The sequence below is a fragment of the Podarcis raffonei genome, chromosome 5 (assembly GCF_027172205.1).
Source record: "Podarcis raffonei isolate rPodRaf1 chromosome 5, rPodRaf1.pri, whole genome shotgun sequence".
In the NCBI taxonomy this organism is placed as follows: Eukaryota; Metazoa; Chordata; class Lepidosauria; order Squamata; family Lacertidae; genus Podarcis; species Podarcis raffonei.
The window spans coordinates 78,168,514-78,188,525 of record NC_070606.1 but is presented as its reverse complement, the minus strand read 5'-3'; the positions used below and the strand labels follow the sequence as shown (position 1 = coordinate 78,188,525).

The 20,012-nt window shown below is 42.1% G+C and overlaps 1 protein-coding gene across 5 annotated transcripts in view; it reads right to left on the bottom strand.

The window, feature by feature from the left end:
- Positions 1–20,012, bottom strand: part of MED12L (mediator complex subunit 12L) — a 187,995-nt gene that overhangs the window by 157,982 nt on the left and 10,001 nt on the right. For all 5 annotated transcript variants that reach the window (XM_053390283.1, XM_053390285.1, XM_053390286.1 and 2 more), the window contains exons 2-9: positions 17,435–17,539; positions 15,108–15,299; positions 13,774–13,933; positions 10,646–10,815; positions 9,901–10,011; positions 7,774–8,043; positions 6,163–6,312; positions 4,078–4,177 (exon numbers count right to left, since the gene is read on the bottom strand). In XM_053390283.1, coding sequence (XP_053246258.1) covers positions 4,078–4,177; positions 6,163–6,312; positions 7,774–8,043; positions 9,901–10,011; positions 10,646–10,815; positions 13,774–13,933; positions 15,108–15,299; positions 17,435–17,539 — 1,258 coding nt within the window. The remainder of the gene's footprint in view (positions 1–4,077; positions 4,178–6,162; positions 6,313–7,773; positions 8,044–9,900; positions 10,012–10,645; positions 10,816–13,773; positions 13,934–15,107; positions 15,300–17,434; positions 17,540–20,012) is intronic.

Sequence of the window (20,012 nt, the reverse complement as noted above, 5' to 3'; positions counted from 1 at the left end):
AGACTCTGATTCTCTATGTTTACCTTCAGAGTCATGAAGCTCCTGGGAAGGTTCAAACCAAACCTCAGTATTGGCATGTAGTCTCTCCCAGCCACTATGTTCACAAAAACTGGCATTCCTGGAGATCACAATGCCATTTGTCCCTTCAGCAAAGCGGAAACCTTTTCCCAGCTCCTGGTAACCCACAAACACTAACTGTTTGGTCTTAGGATCTCCCTTCTTCCTCATTTGTTTTGGAATTAACACCCAGGCTTTTGATCCAAACACATGCAAATGGTCAATTTTGGGTTTTTTCTGAAACAATTTAAAGTACGGAGTTGTACCTATTGTTTGATGAAAGAGCCTATTTTGGAGATAACACGCGGTGAGCATGCTCTCCCCCCAATAAGACATGGGCAAATCAGCATCATCAAGCATGGCAAACATCATGTCTTGTAAAGATCTGTTTTTTTCGCTCTGCAACGCCATTCTCCTCTGGGGAAAAAGCGTTCGTTTTTCTATGCCCAATGCCACGCTTTTGTAACCAATCTCTAAAAGCATTTGACATAAATTCGCCACCTCTGTCCGTCTGAATCCTTCTGAGTTTAATGGACAGAAATCTTTCCACAGAGGCCACCCAGCCTTTAAACTTAGTGAACACGTCACCCTTATTCTTCATGGGAAAAACCCAAGAATAACGCGTGGCGTCATCCACAATTGTTAATGAAAAACGCGATCCACCCCTGCTTACAGCAAATGGACCAATTACGTCCATGTGAACCAGCTGTAGCGGTGACTCACTAACTCTGTCACTTCTGGGGTAAGAGACTCTGTGGGTTTTAACCTTTTTACAAACATTGCAATCAAGGTACTTGTTACAACTCTTTAAATTACCCCCATCAGCCAATTCAGACATTTTTAGTACACTTTTCCAGCCAGCATGCCCCATTTTCCTATGCAATAAGTGCACACAGTTGTCATGTATAGCTTTGTTATTCACTGCAGGCTGAGATTTACTGACTACTGCTGCAACTTGAGATCCTGCTTTAAGCCAAAACAAGCCTCCCTCTGACTTAGCAGTGCCTAAAATCTCACCAGCCTTCTTAAGAATGCAACTGTCTCCTTCAAAATGCACTTTAAACCCAGCTTTTAGCAAACAATCTACAGACATCAGATTGCTCCTTAATGAAGGCACACAAAGTACATTTTGCAGGCATTCACGAAGACAAGGAACAAAAACTGCACCCCCCGAAATCACTTCGGAAGTACTTCCGTCTGCTAGAGCCACCTGGCTGCGCTGTGCTGAGTTCTTGGAAACAAACAATTCATCTGAATTTACGATGTGCCGAGACGCTCCCGAATCGACCACCCAGACAGCTTGTTTCTCATCAGCAATCTTGACCTTGGCGGTCACCAGCTGAGCCGACTGTTTTCGTTTGAAGAATTTCTTTTTCCGCTGCTGCTGCTGCTGCTGCTGATCTCGTCTCTGCTCCTGCACCGGCCACTGAGACTTGACCAACTCCGGACATTGTCGTTTTAGATGCGCTGAAGACCCACATCGAAAACAACGCCTAACAGCAAACGCAGACTCCTCACCGGCACGCTGCTCTTGCTTCACCCCTGGCACGGCATGAGAACTCCTTCCAAACCGCCCGCCTGTAGAAGCCTCTGCAGCCAACGACCTTTCTTGCCTCTTCTGCCATTCTTCAATCAAACGCCCAGTAACGTAACTGATTGATAAATCACGCTCCTGTATGCCTTCTAGAGACAAAACTAAATTATCCCAGCTTTCCGGGAGAGAACTCAAAATAATAGCCACCTTCTCCTGCTGGTCTAACGCACAGTCTCTTTCCTGTAGCGCAGCAAACTTTAACTGTAAACTGTGTAGGTGTTCCTGCATTGTAACCCCAGGCTGTAACATTGCCTTGTACAATGCCTTGCGAATGAACAGCTTGGAAACCGCTGTCTCACGCACATGGAGTTCTTTAAGTGCTTGCCACACATCTCTAGCTGTCTTGATTCCCCTCACATACGGCAACTGGGAATCTTCCAGCCCCAAGACAATTGTGGCCCTTGCTCTTTGGTCTTTATCGAGGTCTTCATCATCAGGCTTCGCAGGAAACTTGCTCACCACTTGCCAGAGACGATCCCTCTGCAGCACTGCCTGCATGCGTTCCGACCACAGCAAGTAATTGGAGTCATTCAGACGCTCAAAAGCCATCTGAACTGGTTGTGAGGCCATCTTGAGAGCGATGTCCCTGGAACCCGGAACCAGCTACTCACGACCACCGAGAGAGAAAACAGGAACCACAGCACCCAGCACTCACACGCTGCAGCTGTTGTCCTTGTGTCCGCTGCGTCACCAGCTCACCACAGTCAGGAACCAGCCAGTGTCCATCTGCTGCACCAACAGGAACAACAACTTCTGGAACTACTGGAACCAACGCCGTTGATGCTGACACCACCACAACTCAGGCTGGCAGCACAATACCCATAACCTCATGGAACTTTGAAGTGTCAGGCATAGCTCTAATGGCTTTAGCCCAAACGTAGCAGAGTTTTCCTGCACAGCGAAGAAGCTAGTTGAGGTGGAAATGACTAGTCAGCTAGACTCAGAATAACTATTTACAGGATTTATTAAAAGGAAAAAATAAAACCAGCAGAGTTTCTGCATACAAAACAAAGCAAAATAAATCCTTTCTTTCTCTCTCTCTAAACCATACACAGCACTCCTAACACACCTCACACACACCACACTGTGCTAGCAATCCCTAGATAACAGAGTTGAGTGCTGGTCGTTAACCAATCAGAGTAAGTAGTTTCTAGGTCAAGCAGACCTTGGCTTTCTGCCAAGAGTAAATTGACACTGCCTTGAGTTAATTGTGTGAAGCCAGAATCTGTAAGTTTCCCATGAGAACCAATTAACAGAAACTCAACATTGCCTCCTGGCGCGCTCCAATGGTCAGCGCTGATTTGGTCAGCTGGTCCATAGACTCCGCCCTGGGCGCTCGGGAAAGTTCGTCTTTCACCGACGAAGAAACCCCCTCTTCAAAGAGCATTTGAATGGGTTCCGCCGATAGGTCCCACCCTAATTTATGTATCAACATTGTAAACTCAGTCCAGTACTCACGAACCGATCGGCTACCCTGTTTGCAAGCCATCAATTGTCTGCGCACCAGTCCCTGTTCAATCTCGCTGGAAAACATCAAATCCATGGCGCGAAAAAACTTCCTCGTGTCCTTCAGCATTTCACTATTCCCTGCCATCAGGGGTCTAACCCAGTCTCTCGCCCCCCCTTCGAGATGGCCAATCACAAACGCCACTCGCGATGCCTCGTCGGGAAAGTCGTTAAACTGCAGTTCGAGAGCATACTGCATCTCTGTCCTAAAGGCTTGGTAGTTCCTGGGGTCCCCCCCAAACTTCTGCACCAAACCTGGCATCTTTCTTGCTAGTGTAGCGCCTTTTGCCTTTTCTGCATCCTGCGCCCTCCTTTCCTCTAGCCTCGCCGTTTGCAGTGCTAGCTGGACTTCCAACACCCTGTACCTTTCTTCCAGGCTTGGACCCTCTCCAGCTCCTCCTGCTCCCCCGGCTCCGGCTGGGTTGCTCATGATGCCTCTCTGCACAAGCTGCTTTCAGGGACTGTCCGATTGCTGTGATGGGATGGTGAGCTGCTTGTGCGTAAAATCCTAGTCCCTCAGAGTTTGGCTAAGTCCACAAACCTCTGTCTGTGACGGAGCTCCTTAAGCATGGCTCCATCAGTCGCTCGTTGAATCGGACAGTGGGCGTTTACGGAACTTCTTCCAGCATAAAAGCTCCTTAACGGAAACGCGTCTTCTGGACTCTCGGCGTGACAGTTTCCGGCGAGGAGTGGGTGTCCCTATAGGAGGTCCTGAAACCTCCCCACTGTTCTCGCTTGAAGTGTCTCTGAGCCCTCCCTCCGACTCACTTTCCCTTGGAACTCCACTTCTCCCCCTGCTGGTCCCCTCCTCAGCTGAATGGTCTCTCTCACCCTCCGTGAACCCCTTCACCTCCTGCGTCTCAGATGGCAGTTCCCTGACAGATATATATCTTTAAACTTGATTTTTTTTCGCTTTTTACCTGCAGTTGTTTCTTGGCATTTGTCAAAAGACCATCGCACTTCCACAGCACGGCCTCTTTGCTTTATCTGCTGTTCTACTTCATAAATCTTTCCCCGTACCTGAAAAAGAGTAATTGGCTAGTGTTTGCGAAAATCAAATCTCAAACACGTGTCAGATTTCTCCTAGGCTTATCCAGTTTCCTGAGGGCAGAGAACAACTACTGAACAGACATAAAGTAATAGCAGCTTTGGATTAAACCACGTCGGACAAAGAAGCAGTATGGTATCTCCCGTTTACTATCTTACAGACTAAAATGGGACCACTTTTCAAAAACGGCTTGCTTCTGAAAACATTCCAAAATCTTAAACTAAAAAATAAATAAAACTCCACAGTGGCAGCACGAAGGGCTGCTCTCATCCCCTTGAACTTTTCGGTTGTCGTTTTCTGAATCTTTCCAACTCAACAATATCCATTTTCAGGTAAGGCAAGCAGACCAACTCCACCCTGCTCACCCAGCCATTTCTCAGTGATACAGAAGAGATCAGCCTCCTTATCCTTAAACAAATCACGGATGAGGGAGGTCTTACTCAGAGCCGACCTGGCATTCAACAACAATCATAATTTCCCAGGTTGCAGGAGGGGCTGGCACACAGCACAGTCGCTAACTACCTGTGCCATGTGTTCCTTACCTGGCCTGCCTCACCCCTCCACACCCCACACCCTTCTCCTTGTCCAGAACCAATATGATTGGGGCCACCCCTGCTCTGCCCAGCTCCTCTCTTCTGAGGCACATCTTTCTTCCCGTAATTAAAAAAAACAAAAACCCAAAATTTAAAAACACACAAGTTAGAAAGCAGTTTAAAATCATTTAAACAATGAGTACAAAAATAACAGGTGGCGCTGTGGCGGGTGGCGCGGGTGACGGGGGTGGCGCTGTGGGTTAAACCACAGAGCCTAGGACTTGCCGATCAGAAGGTTGGCGGTTCGAATCCCTGTGACGGGGTGAGCTCCTGTTGCTTGGTCCCTGCTCCTGCCAACCTAGCAGTTTGAAAGCACATCAAAGTGCAAGTAGATAAATAGGTACTGCTCCGGTGGGAAGGTAAATGGCGTTTCTGTGCGCTGCTCTGGTTCGCCAGAAGCGGGTTAGTCATGCTGGCCACATGACCCGGAAGCTGTATGCCAGCTCCCTCGGTCAATAAAGCAAGATGAGCGCCAGAACCCCAGAGTCGGTCACGACTGGACCTAATGGTCAGGGGTCCCTTTACCTTTACTTACAATAATAACAAAACAAAACAAAAACCCAACAGTACTCCAGCCAAAGTGTCTGTTCAGCAGCCTCAGCTTTTGTAGCTGGAGTCAGTCAGGGCTCTGCCCTCCTAGGCCAGGTAGTGATGCCATCACTAGGGACTGCCCAGTTGGCATAAACCAGGCATGTCCAAAGTCTGTTTTGGAGGAATAATCTGGGCCGCCGGTCGGTTTAATCCAGCCCCTGTGGCAGTTTATTTCCTAGGGTAAAATCCTTTAAAAAGCTCAACAACTTCAATCCTAAAAACAACTTTGGTCATGTTCACTTCATCAAATCTGCCAGGGCTTTCTCAAAGGCAGTTCCCTGTTTGCTGAAGGTCTTTCCTTACAAGGTGCATCTGTGTCCCACATCCATGACTTTCAGGAGGAACTGATAAAACATTCCCATTTGCCCAGGCATTTGATAGTGAAAGATACTGTTCCTGGCAATTCTGAAATCATTGGATGAAAAAAATGGTTTTGAACTGCTTTTAGAAAGTTTTAATGAAATTAATTTTTATTATGATTATTAGGAGCTAGGGCTGGCGGGGAGATGAATCAAACAATAAATAATGGCTAAAATATTCTCAGAAAGTCGAATCCAACGACAAAACCCTATTCTTGCTTTTTTTCACCTATTCTGCTAAGGAATCACGGTGATACACACTTGTACGTAAAGATAGCTCCCTCCAAAGGAGAAATGAGGAAAATCTCTCACATGAACACACTTTATAAACACAGTCCTCCAAATGAGTCTAGCCTAGGATACATAACTTTGCAGCACATTACATGCATTGTGTACATTTTAAAATGAATATACCTGCTGATTAAACGCAGAATTTCCTCCAGGCATAGGTAAACTAGATGGAGCAACTTGAAGTAAATCCAAAGGTGAACCAGGATTGATGTTTTTACTTTCATTTGTGGAATAATTCCACACCAAGGCACTTGGGCAACAGAGAGTTATTGTCTGCAATGGGAAGAATATAGAAATATTTTCATTTAATAAGATAATTCAGTTCAATTCAGATCATGCAGGTAGATGGCCAAAAAACTGCAATGAAAGTAGTATCAGAAATTGTTTACTTTAAAAAAAATCCAATTAAAATGTCATTTAACATATTTAATTAGAAGTTGCATTTTAATATGGATTGGCTCAATTTACATTTGTATCTCTTTCATGCCAATCTCAATCTGATCAGAGAGAAGATACACCAGTACATGCCTAGAGACGGGGGGTGGGGAACCCCACTGAGTATATGTGTGCTATTTTGGGGCTCAGTTTACAGAGGATTCAAAGCTTCTTTCTAAAAAATGAACAGACTGAGATCCAAACAATCCAAATCCAAATCCAACAAAATGCATCATGAAGCTATTGCAATTTGGAAGACAGCTATATTGTTAAAACACAGAACCCTAAAACCTTTTTCTCAGACTTTCTGCCTATAGGACTGGAATGGAGCTGAAGTCCAAAACATTTTTTTAAAAAAACTACCGGTATTTGCTGGTTAATTAATACCTTGGTGTTCAAATAAAGAATCCTTTATAATGTAATCACAAGGAGAAGCATTGCTGTTTATTATAAAAATATCAGTGCTTCTTTGAAGATTTGAAGTGTGTCATATAGGTAAGACAGTCAGTCTAACAGAGCAGTCATACACATATCGACTAGAAATTAAGCCGAATTCAGCGGGGCTTTCTCCCTGAAAGTATATATATATATATATATATATATATATATTATTAGTGGCCTATTGCTCTTGGCCAATTAAGAGAACACACACTGGAAGGACACGCTGATATTATGTACCATATTTACTCAAATCTAATGCTCACCTTTTTTGGCCAAATTACGTTTTGAAAATTAAGGTACGCATTAGATTGGATGGTGCATTAGACTTGAGTAAATACGGTATATATTTCATAGGTACTTTTTTTTTTACTCAAGGCCACTCAAAAAAAATATAAAATATACAAAATTTAAAACAATAGACACCCAAACAATTTACCCATATAATACAAAAAGAACCCTACCCTGTCCTATGAAAGTGACAGCCAAAATTAGCACACTTCACCATCAAGAGCAGTACTTATCTCATAGTACAAAGAAGAAAATTTAAGGTTTTTTTGGAATTCTAGCCATCGTGGCTGTTCTTAGAGAACTCTGCCTGCCTGGGGAGAGAACTGAACCAAGACCTCTTCAGGAAGATTGCGCATCAGATCTATTCTCCCAATGATCGCCATCAGCATCAAGTATGAATTTTAATCTCTTCTAGCATAGCCAAAACATGTAACAGTTTCACACAGAGAGAGACAGAGGGAACTATTACTAAAACTTAAAAACAACTGGTACCAAATGCTTCTTCTTTTGAAATCCTGCTGTTCCCTGGTGTACAAACAGAGCATTAGAAAAAGAAGACGAATCCCTCACCTGCAGCATACAACTGAGTCCATAAACCAGTGGACGATGTTGTGGGCAAGAAAGGAAATCCGAACATACTAGCTGTGCAGGGTTGACCACAGGCCCGGCTGTAGTAGGGCTTGGAACCGCTAGAGGTGGGTTATTTGGTCCAATCATCATAATAGGTGAGTGGGCAGCTATGAGGTTAGGACTGTCACTTATTAACAAAGAGAGGCGTCTGGCACAGAAGAAAGCAAGTCGGCGTGACAGGTAGGCCGACTGAACGAACTCTTCGGAATACTGAAAAACATTTTTAGAAATAAAAGTCATTCATCCTAAACGATAAAATTCCAACCAACATTTCAAAAACCGTTTTGTACCAAGGCAGGCGAGTGGTCAGTCCAGGTTAGGATTGCCTACTCCAGCCTTCTGCAACCCAATGCCCTCCAGATGCTTAGGACTACAACTCCCATCAGCACCAGCTAGCAGGGCAGCAGGGCGCCAGGCTAGGGAAGGCTAGTCTACTCTGGCTGGCAGCAGTTCTCCAGCTTCTCAGGCAGAGAAAGGTTCTCTGCTACATGTGACCCTGATGCTGGGGACTGAACCTGGGACCTTACAAATATGAACATAATCAAATCAAAGGAACAAGCAGTCTGAGATTTGATTTATGCAGTGAGAGTTTCAAAGCCACATCTTAAACCTACTTACATTAATCATACTAATAAAGACCTTGCATTTTATTTTTAAAGACGTGGCCCACACATGCCGGTACGGATGTAACTCAACGGATTAATCAATAGTGCATTAGATCCAAACATGTACCACAATATGCCACCATTGCAATAACTCCTATTATGAACACTGCAGAACAGGACCAACTCACAAAATGCTTAGCTGAAGTACAGTGTTCGAAACTCCCATTGTTCTGGGCGCATTTTGCGACAGGGAATTACATTAGTGCGAGCAGTTTCTGAGCTCTGGGTGGAGTACTGCGCCTAAGATTTCAGATTAAAACTGCAGAGTGGAAGGAAAGGAGGACCTTTTTCTTCCTCCCCACTTCCAGCTACTCTCTGAAGGCTGGAGAAGAGACCCTCTTAAGAATATTAGTGGGGTGAGCAAGAGAAGGACTAGACCATGTGAAAAATGCCTAGACATTCCATTGTTGTGTCCATAACCTAGGTTTGAAGTACCATTTAGCTCCTAGCATTCACATCTCTGTTTCTAACACTGTTGAAGTATATGGTGATACCCAACATGGATGTTCACTCACAAAATTGAGTGAACCCAATTTTCTCTGCATGCACCTTCTGGAACAAATTTTGGGAGTGCCAGGGAAGGCTGGAAAAGAGAAACTGGAAGTCCTGCACTGCAAGTGGGCTGCTGCCATTGGATCTCACCCTTAATGTTCTACTAGGTAAAGGTAAAGAGACCCCTGACCATTAGGTCCAGTCGTGGCCGACTGTGGGGTTGCGGCACTCATCTCGCTTTATTGGTAGAGGAAGCCGGCGTACAGCTTCCGGGTCATGTGACCAGCATGACAAAGCTGCTTCTGGCGAACCAGAGCAGTGCACAGAAATGCCGTTTACCTTCCTGCCGGAGTGGTACCTATTTATCTACTTGCACTTTGACATGCTTTCGAACTGCTAGGTTGGCAGGAGCAGGGACCAAGCAACGGGAGCTCACCCCGTTGCAGGGATTCGAACCACCGACCTTCTGATCAGCAAGTCCTAGGCTCTGTGGTTTAACCCACAGCGCCACCTGCATCCCTAATATTCTACTACTCTGTGTCTAGAAGCTGGTTTTTGAACTATGGCAAAATTATATTGCCAACACATCCAAAAAGACTCAAGACAATAAATATAGGTAACAGGTTATGGTTATTACAATACAGCAACTATAGGATCTGCCAATCAGAATTATTCAACCAAATTAACCAAAACTAATGATGTCTGGGGTGGTGAGGTGCATTGATGATCTCAACACTCCCATGTCGTAAGCCAGCTGCATGCTGTGATCGTGCAGGAAGGCCTGAGAAAACCTCTCCCTTCTCACTGCGTGCTCCTTGGGTATGTGAACCAATCACACCTTTAATGCCCTACTACTCCATGTCTGGAAGCTGCTTTCTGAACTGTGGCAAAATTGTATCATGCTCTGTACCTGCAATATTAGTGGTAGTAGGAGTTTTAGAAGTTCTTCATCAGCAGGCCTTATTTTTTCCAAGACATCCAATATCCATGTTAAATATTCGTGTCTTTCAAACAGTCCTTCCTGCAATGAAGTTTAGAAAGGTCACAGGTAAATATATATAGTAAAGAGTGCAATTGGTAATATGCCTCAGTGTTCCATTACTCAAGTTACCAATTAAAACTAAAAAAAACCAACCCAACAACATTAAAGTAGCATCCCAATCATTCAAACCACTTTAGACAAACAATAGAATGATTTGAAGCAATCATTTTTTTAAAAAAAGTCTGATACATAAGCCAGTCATTCAAGCATCTGGAAAGATTCTACAAGGGACTGAACAGCCTAAATATACTTGATTTCTGTGGCAAAGACTGAGACTGAAATATAGAGACTGTCTCCTGAACATTCCTAAACAAGGTCTTCCCTTCTGTATCTCGTTTTGGGAGAGAGAAAGGAAGACAAACTCAGACAAGAAGATTCTTGGATAAGTCTACAAGTTTTTCTGCTGAGGTTTTTCTGCTGAGGTTTCAAGTTTCCTCATTCAGCATTCCTAGCTTTCATTGTTGTCCCCCTTCTTATCCAGCAGATAAGAAATCATATTGTTGTTGTTTGATGGTACAGTGGACACGGAGCAGAGGCGATTTAAAAACAAATCAGCTGTGTTGTTATTTTGCCCCGGAGAACGACAAAGTAGCACATTATTGGAAAAGGTTACCTGGAACATATAGAAAGCTAGCTTTTCATTATATTCCCACTGCTTCAGGGCTTGTTCCATCTCAGGGGACACAGCTGCAGAGCTGCTGCCTTGGCTTGAGGTCATGTGATAAAATTCTGCAATCTTTGCCAGCTGTTCACGGAGGTATCTGGTTGAAATCTGAGTCCATTCTATGAAGACAGAAATTAGATGAGTTCTCACGATTCCTTCCCACCCCCCATCAGCTGACAACATGAGGAGATACACAACATGAACAATTAACATGATAATTAGCTAGACTATCAAAGTACATTTTCAAGACAATAAACAGCAGGTCTTTAACACAGAGCCTGTTCAAATGGCTCCTAGCATGACATTCTGTCCTCTGCAGTATCTTCAAAGCACTTTTGCTAAATGATTGCATGCTCTGCATTATGTTCTTATAAATCTTGCTTCTTTGCAGAATACAACTATTATTGGTGGACCTAACTGTGTTCTGCGAGTTTCAACACCTCACAGAGATTTCTGTTCTTGTGAAACATTTATGACTGAGCTTGGAAGGTTTACTAATTCAGGCCTGTGTAGTAAACTGCTGCACAACAAATATGAAAAATTGTTAAGATTGTGACAGTTTCTATTTTGTATTAATGAGAGAGAGAGAGAGAGAGAGAGAGAGAGGGCGCGAGAGAGAGAGCGAGAGAGAGAAACATGCACAAGAGACATTTAGCAATATTTACAAGCAGTGCAATTATATGGCTGTGAACGGCTATCTCTGGTGGGAAATAAAACAGATACACAAGAGGTGTTACCTCAAGTTTTAAAGGATTTTCCTCACATTGTATTATCAGAGCTGTTGAATTTGCCAACACTATACAGTACAGCCTATAAGCATATGTGTTCATGTTAGGAGTGGGGAACGTTGGTCTTCAAGATGTTGTTTAACTACAACGCCCATCAGTCCTTGCAGGGATAGCCAATGGCCATGTACTGGTGGGGGTTGTTGTTCAGTGACACCTGGAGGATTATGGGTTCTTGCGGAAGCTGATGGGAGTTGCAGTCCAAAACATTTGGAAGTTGGGGGAAACTGATCTAGCTTTTGAGGCCCTGCTCTGTGTTTCATTGCATTCAAAAGATACAAACGGGAAAGCAAAGTTAATTTAGCACATCAACTGTTGGAAGTTAGTTAACACACAAACTTTTCATTTCTCATGCCCAGTGGTCTGAATCAGTACACACACATTACACTCCTTTTATCTTGAAGGATTATTTCTGGCAAAGGAGTTGGGATAACCTCTTTCCACCTTTTCAAAGAAGTACAATCTCCATCCTTTAATAGGAATATAACTTCTATATGATAATCTCCAGTTCAGCTTGTACAATGGGAGAGCATTAGAAGAACCAGCCAAGTGAGTTTTCTCTTTCAGAGTCTCTGCTGGTTCCATTATAATTGGAGCATAAGAAAAGGGAAGAGCATTATCAGAAGAACTGGAACAAGCCACAGTAATGTGAGCCCAAAGAGAACTGTCATCTCCCAATACTATAGTCCAGCTTTACTATTCCTCAATGAAGCTCTGAAAATGCACATCATTCTGTGGTTAAAGGCCACCTGAAGCTCCCATCATGTGCATCTTAATACACAACACACTGTGCTGTTAGACAATAATTGAAAATTAACAACATAACTCTCTTAAACTTCAAGTACAAACGGTTTAAAGAAATGAATGCCCAGTGTAGATGATTGTATTTAGGTTACTGTCATGAAGTCTCCAGCAAAGTAACAGCTACTGCCATTCTTGTGAATATTATGTTGGATGGCATCCAAAATAATATTAATGCAAGAAGTTAGACAGCTGACATAGCTAAGCAAACAGTAGCATAAGTGGGAGCACACAAGCACAGCTGTCACTGAGAATAATAACAACAACAACAACAACAACAACAACAACAACAACAACAACAGTGACAACAACAGGTACCCTAAGAATTGTGCAACATATTCCACAAGCAGAAGACGTACATTTATTTTGGCTGTTATGCTACCCTAAGAACGAGGCTCCCATTCGCAGAATGGCTGTGGCACAAATAGGATGCCCCACTTGGATATTGCCACACAGAAGTATTATAAAAATATATAGATATATATACACACACATGCAGCATCACACACAACAAATGATGTCTAACAATACTAAACCGAAATGCAATATGAAAGTTCAAATAAAAACCTGCCATGTCAATAAAACCAGCAAACGTACACATGCAACCCAAGAAGAAAAATTTAGGTTTCCCAACTCCCTCAATCTTAAGAATAGCGTAAGACTATGGATGGGTCTTCAGGGCTTTTCTGCAGACCTGAAGTGTGGCAACTTTACAGAGATCAGCTGGTAATGAATTTCAGAGTCACGGACCCACATTGTTAAAATGTAAATAAATTGTGAAGAGCATTTTGCAATGTCAATCTACCTTTCTCTTTTTTCTTTGTAAAAAAATCAATAAACAATATTAATAAAAGATGTAGTTAAAGCAGCAGGCAGCCATATCACCCATTGCAAAGAATGCACACAGCAGTTTTTCAGCTATTATGTAATGGGGTGTAGGAAAACAAATTCACATATATTCACACAGATATATATTCACATATATCTTGCGCAGGCCACCCAAAAAGTTTATATTCTTCTTTAATGCTGCTGCTGTGGTGAGTGTTTAACACCTTTTTGTTGGCAAAAATGTAAGCCTGCATGTATACTTTTTAAAAAATGCAACAGAATTGTTTCTAAACTGCAAAGACGTAGCTATAGAGCTGCATTCAACATAGCGCTAAGGAGGTGACAGTTTCATGAGCAGCAGAATTTTTCCTTGCACAATAGAACACACATACCAATATGTAACACAAATCTGTTCCCCCAATGCAACACCAGATATGGGTACAGGAGAAAGTGGGGGGAGGAGAAAGGGGAAATCTCCCTGTGCTAGCACTAAACTTTACAATACTGTGAAAGGTTCACTGAATACCAACCATAGAATTGGACCAAAATAACTGAAATACATCTATGGAACACACATCGATAGCACCATGCTCACCACAAGAACATGCCACAACAATTTATGGTACAAATCCATTACAATTTCCAATGAATTCATATATTTACCAAGATTTGGATCAGCAGCCTGGCGTTTTTTGATTTTAGCTTCACAAATGGCAGAATAGTATGCGCATGTCATCTTGATCAGCCATGCTGCTCGCAGCAACGGCACAGAATATTTTGCTAAGTAAGCAAAAACATCTTCCTTTTTACTGAGAATTGGGACCTGGGTTGACAAGAGGTAAAAAAAAGAGTTAGCAGTGTAATAGAGACAAAACTGTAAGATGAAAAGTTAGAAAACTTCACACTAAAAGATGGACCTCCAGAAACAGTTGAATGATACATTAAAAGGTCACTTCTTTGAGATATTACAAAATCACATCCTTTTGGCTTAGCTGCCCCACTGCGCTGAGCGGAAAGAACCAGGGAGGAACAGATATTTTGAGGGCTCCATTTGTGCAGTCCCAGTAAACCAGTTTGTCTTATAATGTCAAGCCATAGTTTGGCTTATGATGTCATGCAAGCAGGCCAGCTACAAGCCAATAAAGGAGAGGTGAAACATGAAGCTTCATAACTAATATAATTGCTTCAGCAACTTCAAAGTTTCAAAAGCACCCTTTTCTAGGTGGTGACACAGGAAGAATAGCATTCTACTTGCAGGCCTGTCTGCCATGTTATTTCTTTCACACAAAAAACTGGTCTCATGTTCTACTCAACAGCTGAGTATATTTTATTGTGGTGTTTCAAACATGGAAAAGAGAATGGCTCCCCCTATTTCGCTTCCAAAACTTCCATTATTCTCTCCCTTGTAATTTTGTCTAGAAGTCCTCACGTGCAATACAAAATGCATTCTCTCTACACTGCTAGAAAAAAAGGATTCATTTATATGAACCCATGCAAACAAGCCAACAGGCTGGTTCAGAGGTAACGCTAAATTGTTTGGTGTTATGAGACTGAGCCTAGAAAAGCCTAACACTAAACTATGATGAAAAGATTTAAAATACACAGAGGAAAAAAACCTAATTGCAAGGCACCAATTTAATATAATAATTACTAGCTATATCTCACACTACCCCAACCACCCCCCAAAAAATCAATACCCCTTCACTGATCAACATTTCCTTGAGTTCCAACACAGTGATGTGAGATTTTTTGAGATGCACCAGAATTCTGCATTCATGTTGTGAGAGCTCAGTGGGTACATTTGCACTGCAGCCACTGAGCAACTCCTAACAGAGTAAAGAAAAACAGAGGGAATTCCCACTTCTCCCAACCACTTTTTTTCAAAATCTATACAATATGACCTGTTCCCAATATGGTTGGCACAGTCTTAAGTCACTTTTAATTTAATTGTCTCCCCTGTCTCAAATTTATGAAGCCCTCAAAATACTAATATGTACCTTTTTTGCCAGAATAGTCAGTGGTTTGTTTCCTGCTAAATCTGCAAACCAATTGTGAATTGCACTCTGGGAACGAGCAGTAACTAGCCAGTAATTGTCTTTGGCATTTACTTGCGGTTTCTTCTTTCCTGTATCCTGGAAAGTATTAAGTTTTAACTTCTCTTCTAATATGCTGCTAAAATAAGCTCCAATCTGATAGAGAGGGAGGGAATAAAAGAAACATACACAGTTAAGTATCTATTAAACACTGCCACATACAATATCCCCATCTGAAGAGATCTAGAATCAATGTTGTTTAAGCTATCAGCTTAGTAAGAGTGTATTCTAAATTCCCTGGTGCTGCAAGTCAGTTTTCATACTGCAAAGGGCTAAAGTGATAGCCCATTATATTTTAAAGGTAAATGCTCTGTGCCTATAAAACAAAAAGCTATTAACTAAGAATGTGTGAAGTGTCTATCAAGGTAGACCCCAATACATAACAGATACATAAAAAGGAAGAAAGTCCTGTTGAATCATAAGCAACATCCAAAATTCACAGTTTGGCAGTATCTTTATTAGGGCTATTATTTCCTTGCAGCTGTGCCAATGTGACTTCCTTTGATTCAGCCATTCAGAAGCCAGATCTACAAAGAGAGGGACAGGATTCTCTACCAGCTGAAGAAGGGACTTTTCAGGAGTTATTGGTCTCTAGCCACTAGATATTCCAACCTAGTGGAGAATTCTGGGGAACTTGAAAGCTTACTCAGCATTGTGTGATTTTGGCTAGCCCTAATGAAAGTATTGTCCAACTTTTGAAACATTAGAGACACACTTGAGCATCAGTGTCCCTCTGTGGGTACGTTATCTCCAGGTTAGGCTCCTGTCCAGCAAAAGACTTAAATATGTACGTTAAATTTGTCGGGATTCAAACCAGCAGAGCCTCCAGCTCTTAGGAATTTGGCCACCCTCCAGGTGCCCGGCTTGAATCCTTGTGACCTCCAGTCTGCGACTCCCGGCAAGATCAAGGGAGGTCTCTTCGGCGATCCTTTTCAGACGTGAAAAGAACACACCACTCCTCCCCCAGGGAGGGGGAAAGAGACAGACAGAAATATATCTACATGTCTTTATTTCTGTCTTTCAGCAGTACAGAGAAAACATGTCTGTACACTCTGCTTCCCACTGCAGAGAGAGAAAAAACTCCACCCATGTACTTCCAGTACAGGGTCATGTGCTGCTCTGAGGTAACATCCGGCTCTCAGAGCACTTTACAAACTGTCCCTGGTTCCCACGGTACAATCCAATAGCATCCACATCCTGTTTACCATTCCAGCCACCTGGTGCTTGCTTCTGCATTGCTCCTTTTTCGTAACAAAATATGTGTATATTTAACGTGACTGCTTAACCTGAAGCATATAACATCTGGCTTCACTTGAATGCTTTACATATTTAAATTCACTGCTAAATCAGAGTCGTAATTAGCACATAGGGTGAGCTGCACAAAGTCCCATCAACATACCCAGAAACCTCAACTTTGCAGTTACCACTGTGTTAACCCCAAAGAATTAAGAGATACAAAATCCAGAGGAAAGGTAGTTTCTTTTTGCTGGAATAGCACATATTTACTTACAAATCTGTAAACTTACAAGTTACACAGAACATCTGTCTACTGAAATAATGAATACCCACAACTACCTAATTAAGAAGGAGAAGAAGAAGAGTTTGGATTTGATATCCCGCTTTATCACTACCCGAAGGAGTCTCAAAGCAGCTAACATTCTCCTTTCCCTTCCTCCCCCACAACAAACAATCTGTGAGGTGAGTGAGCTGAGAGACTTCAGAGAAGTGTGACTAGCCCAAGGTCACCCAGCAGCTGCATGTGGAGGAGCGGAGACACGAACTTGGTTCCCCATATTACGAGACTACCGCTCTTAATCACTACACCACACATTATTACTACTAATATTAATTCAATTTATGAATCACCTTATACAAAGACATCTCAATACTATTAACAATGTATATATTTGCCATCAGCACCTAATAAATAGAAAAATCACATAAAATGCCTAAGATTTATTGTCCAATCCAGTAAACACATGTACGAAAGCATACCCTAATCTACAAATATCTTCTTGCACAACCATGGCATGATCACCAGAAATAAATCTACACACTGAAGCCATTCCCAAGAGCAATAATGTACACATTCAAATGCCTGGCAATGCAAAACAAGTTTTTGCCTTGTGTCTGAATGAGATCATAGGAGCGACTGTGAAGGAATACAGATGAAATTACTACACTGTCATAAAGGAAAGTACTTTTGCAACAAACCTCAATCCCGACCTTACCTTTGAAGGGTTAATGACAATATTCCTAGCAGAGCCATGCTCATCTCCAGAGAAGGCTGGCTGGTTACTGAAACCTTGCTTTACATTCACAGCCGTAAGTTCATCCTACAAAGAGAGAGTTTTTGTTAAGTTATTCAAGCTGTAGGTCGAAGTTTTAATTACTTTGCTCAATGCCTTTTTGAAGGAATTAAAATTCCTCATGCATTTTATATACCACAAAATGTCATGCTGAAACAGTAATGTGTTCCCTCTATACGCCATAGTCTTTCACATCAGTGTATTTTGGGATAACACTAGTCTTTTATCTGCAGGAAGTTGCTTACCAGGCCGAATGTTATCAAGGCTTAATCTCCTACACATTCACTTTCATCATCAAAGAATAGCATTTTCCAGGATACACAGAGTCAAGCACTGACTTTTTAATGTTCTGCCACCATCTTACACACGTCTATGTATGTCAGCCAATAGAATCTGGACACCTTAAAGGCTTTTGGGGTTGGAAGTGGAATAGGCTTAATGGCTGTTTCCTAAATTAGATACAAGATGCTAGTCCTCCTCTCTCTACCTCACACACAAACACTAAGGCACAACAACATCACTAAGTGTCAGACTAGCTACGATGTCCCCTGTATACACATGGCTGCTGTAACATTTAAAATTCATCTTATCCCAGGCCCCTAGACCACTAGACATAGCTGCCACCTGAACCATACATTGTTGATATGCAGCACTTGCAAAGACTCTGACCTAAACCTAGAGAATCTTTCAACTAGTAGATCGCTAGGAAAACTGCCATAGCCGGCCTCCTGGGTGTCCCAGTATCAATCTGCATGTTAATTTAACCTTAGGTCTTTTTGTGTGCATGTGACTATTTTAATTTTAATCCATAAGCTGTTATTGTATATTGTTTTAAATGTCTATTTCACTCTTGTGAAAGCAGTCTTAGTTGTGCTTCTTGAACTGGTCTTTGACCGTAATAAATTATTATTATTATTATTATTATTATTATTATTATTATTATTATTATTAGGACTGCACTTGGAAAACTGTACAGACTTCTGGTTGCCAAACCAGGGCAAGGATTCTGAAGAGATGGGGAATGGCTAGAGCAAAATGGCTACCAAATGGCTACCAAAAATGGCTACCAAATGGCTACCAAAAAATGATCAAGGGGCTAGAGCAGCTCACCTATGAGGAAAGGTTGCAACCTTGGGAGATTTTTAGTTTGTAAAAATGGTGAGTAAGAGGGAGGGGATATGATAGGGGTGTATAAAATTACACACTTGTATTTGCACAACTGCAGTGCAGTGCTTAAGCAGTAAGAACAACTTGGTCCCACTTGTACGTGACCCAGCCAAATACAAGTGTGACAGACAGCCACCGTAACATCAACTCTCTCTCCAAAAAGACAAAAAAAAAGTGAGTGACAGCACAGCAGAGGATGGGATCTGTTGTGACGTGGGGTTTGTGATTTCAGCTCTCTTGACATAATATGCTGGAGACAGTTCTGTAGTAACACTTCTTTATTAAAGCAAACAAGACTGAGAACTGAGGAGGGGAGAGCTACATTTATAGGGACAGGGAACTAGCTAGGAAGGATACATTTTGGAGGGAACAATATCAGGCAATCACAATCCTGCCTTTTGGAGGAAACCAATAAGACAGAGGATCCAAATACAGCAGCTTAAATGAACCAATAGTAGCTGTACCCTCTGGAACCAAAAGGCAGTTACTTTACCCTAATGCAAATACAGACAATAATAATACAGATATAAAATCCTTTGACTCAATACATAACAGGATCAGCCTGCAATGTACTGGAGTTAGATAAAGATATATCTTTGACCCATGGGCAACCTAGCAAGAATCTTTGGAATACTGAGGTGTAACTGCGAAGCCTGCATCAGTGGGGAAATGCTCCCATTAAGTTTATTTCAAATGGTTTAAGCTTCCCTTCACCCCCATCCCAATTCCTACAGCGTGACTCAGATTCTAACAAGCACCCTACCATGGAAACTGACAAGCAAGGAGTTTACATAATGTCAAGCTCAGTTAAATGAAGTATTAAGTTGAGGACACTGTCATTTGACTTGACTTGACTTCCAAGCACTCTCCTACTGAAGACACACAGGGCGACTGAATGGAATTGTCACTTTCAAAGCAGTGCACTCCAGGTGACATACTACACTGGGTTTTGCCGGGTTATCAGGTTAGCTTTTCAAAGTGTCAACTGGGGCCACTAAAGCCTAATCACATTGTAGATTTGTGTATGTGTGCGTGCTTTATGGCAGCACTTCAGCACCTGCGTACTATTGGGTTTTTAAACACAGTATAGCTAGTAATAGTAAAGATATAGAACAAGTAATAGTAAAGATAGATGCTTGTTGTGACTTTATAATTTGTTTGGAAATCTAAAGGGACTGCGTAACAATCTTGCCACTTTCAAACTGAAGTGCTCACAACATTGCAACTTTATATGCCTACACTTCTTTTAAACTGCACACGCTGATGAATGCTTATTTAGTCTATTCAGAGAACCATAAATATTTCCCAGCTTTGGGAAACAAATTTTACCCAA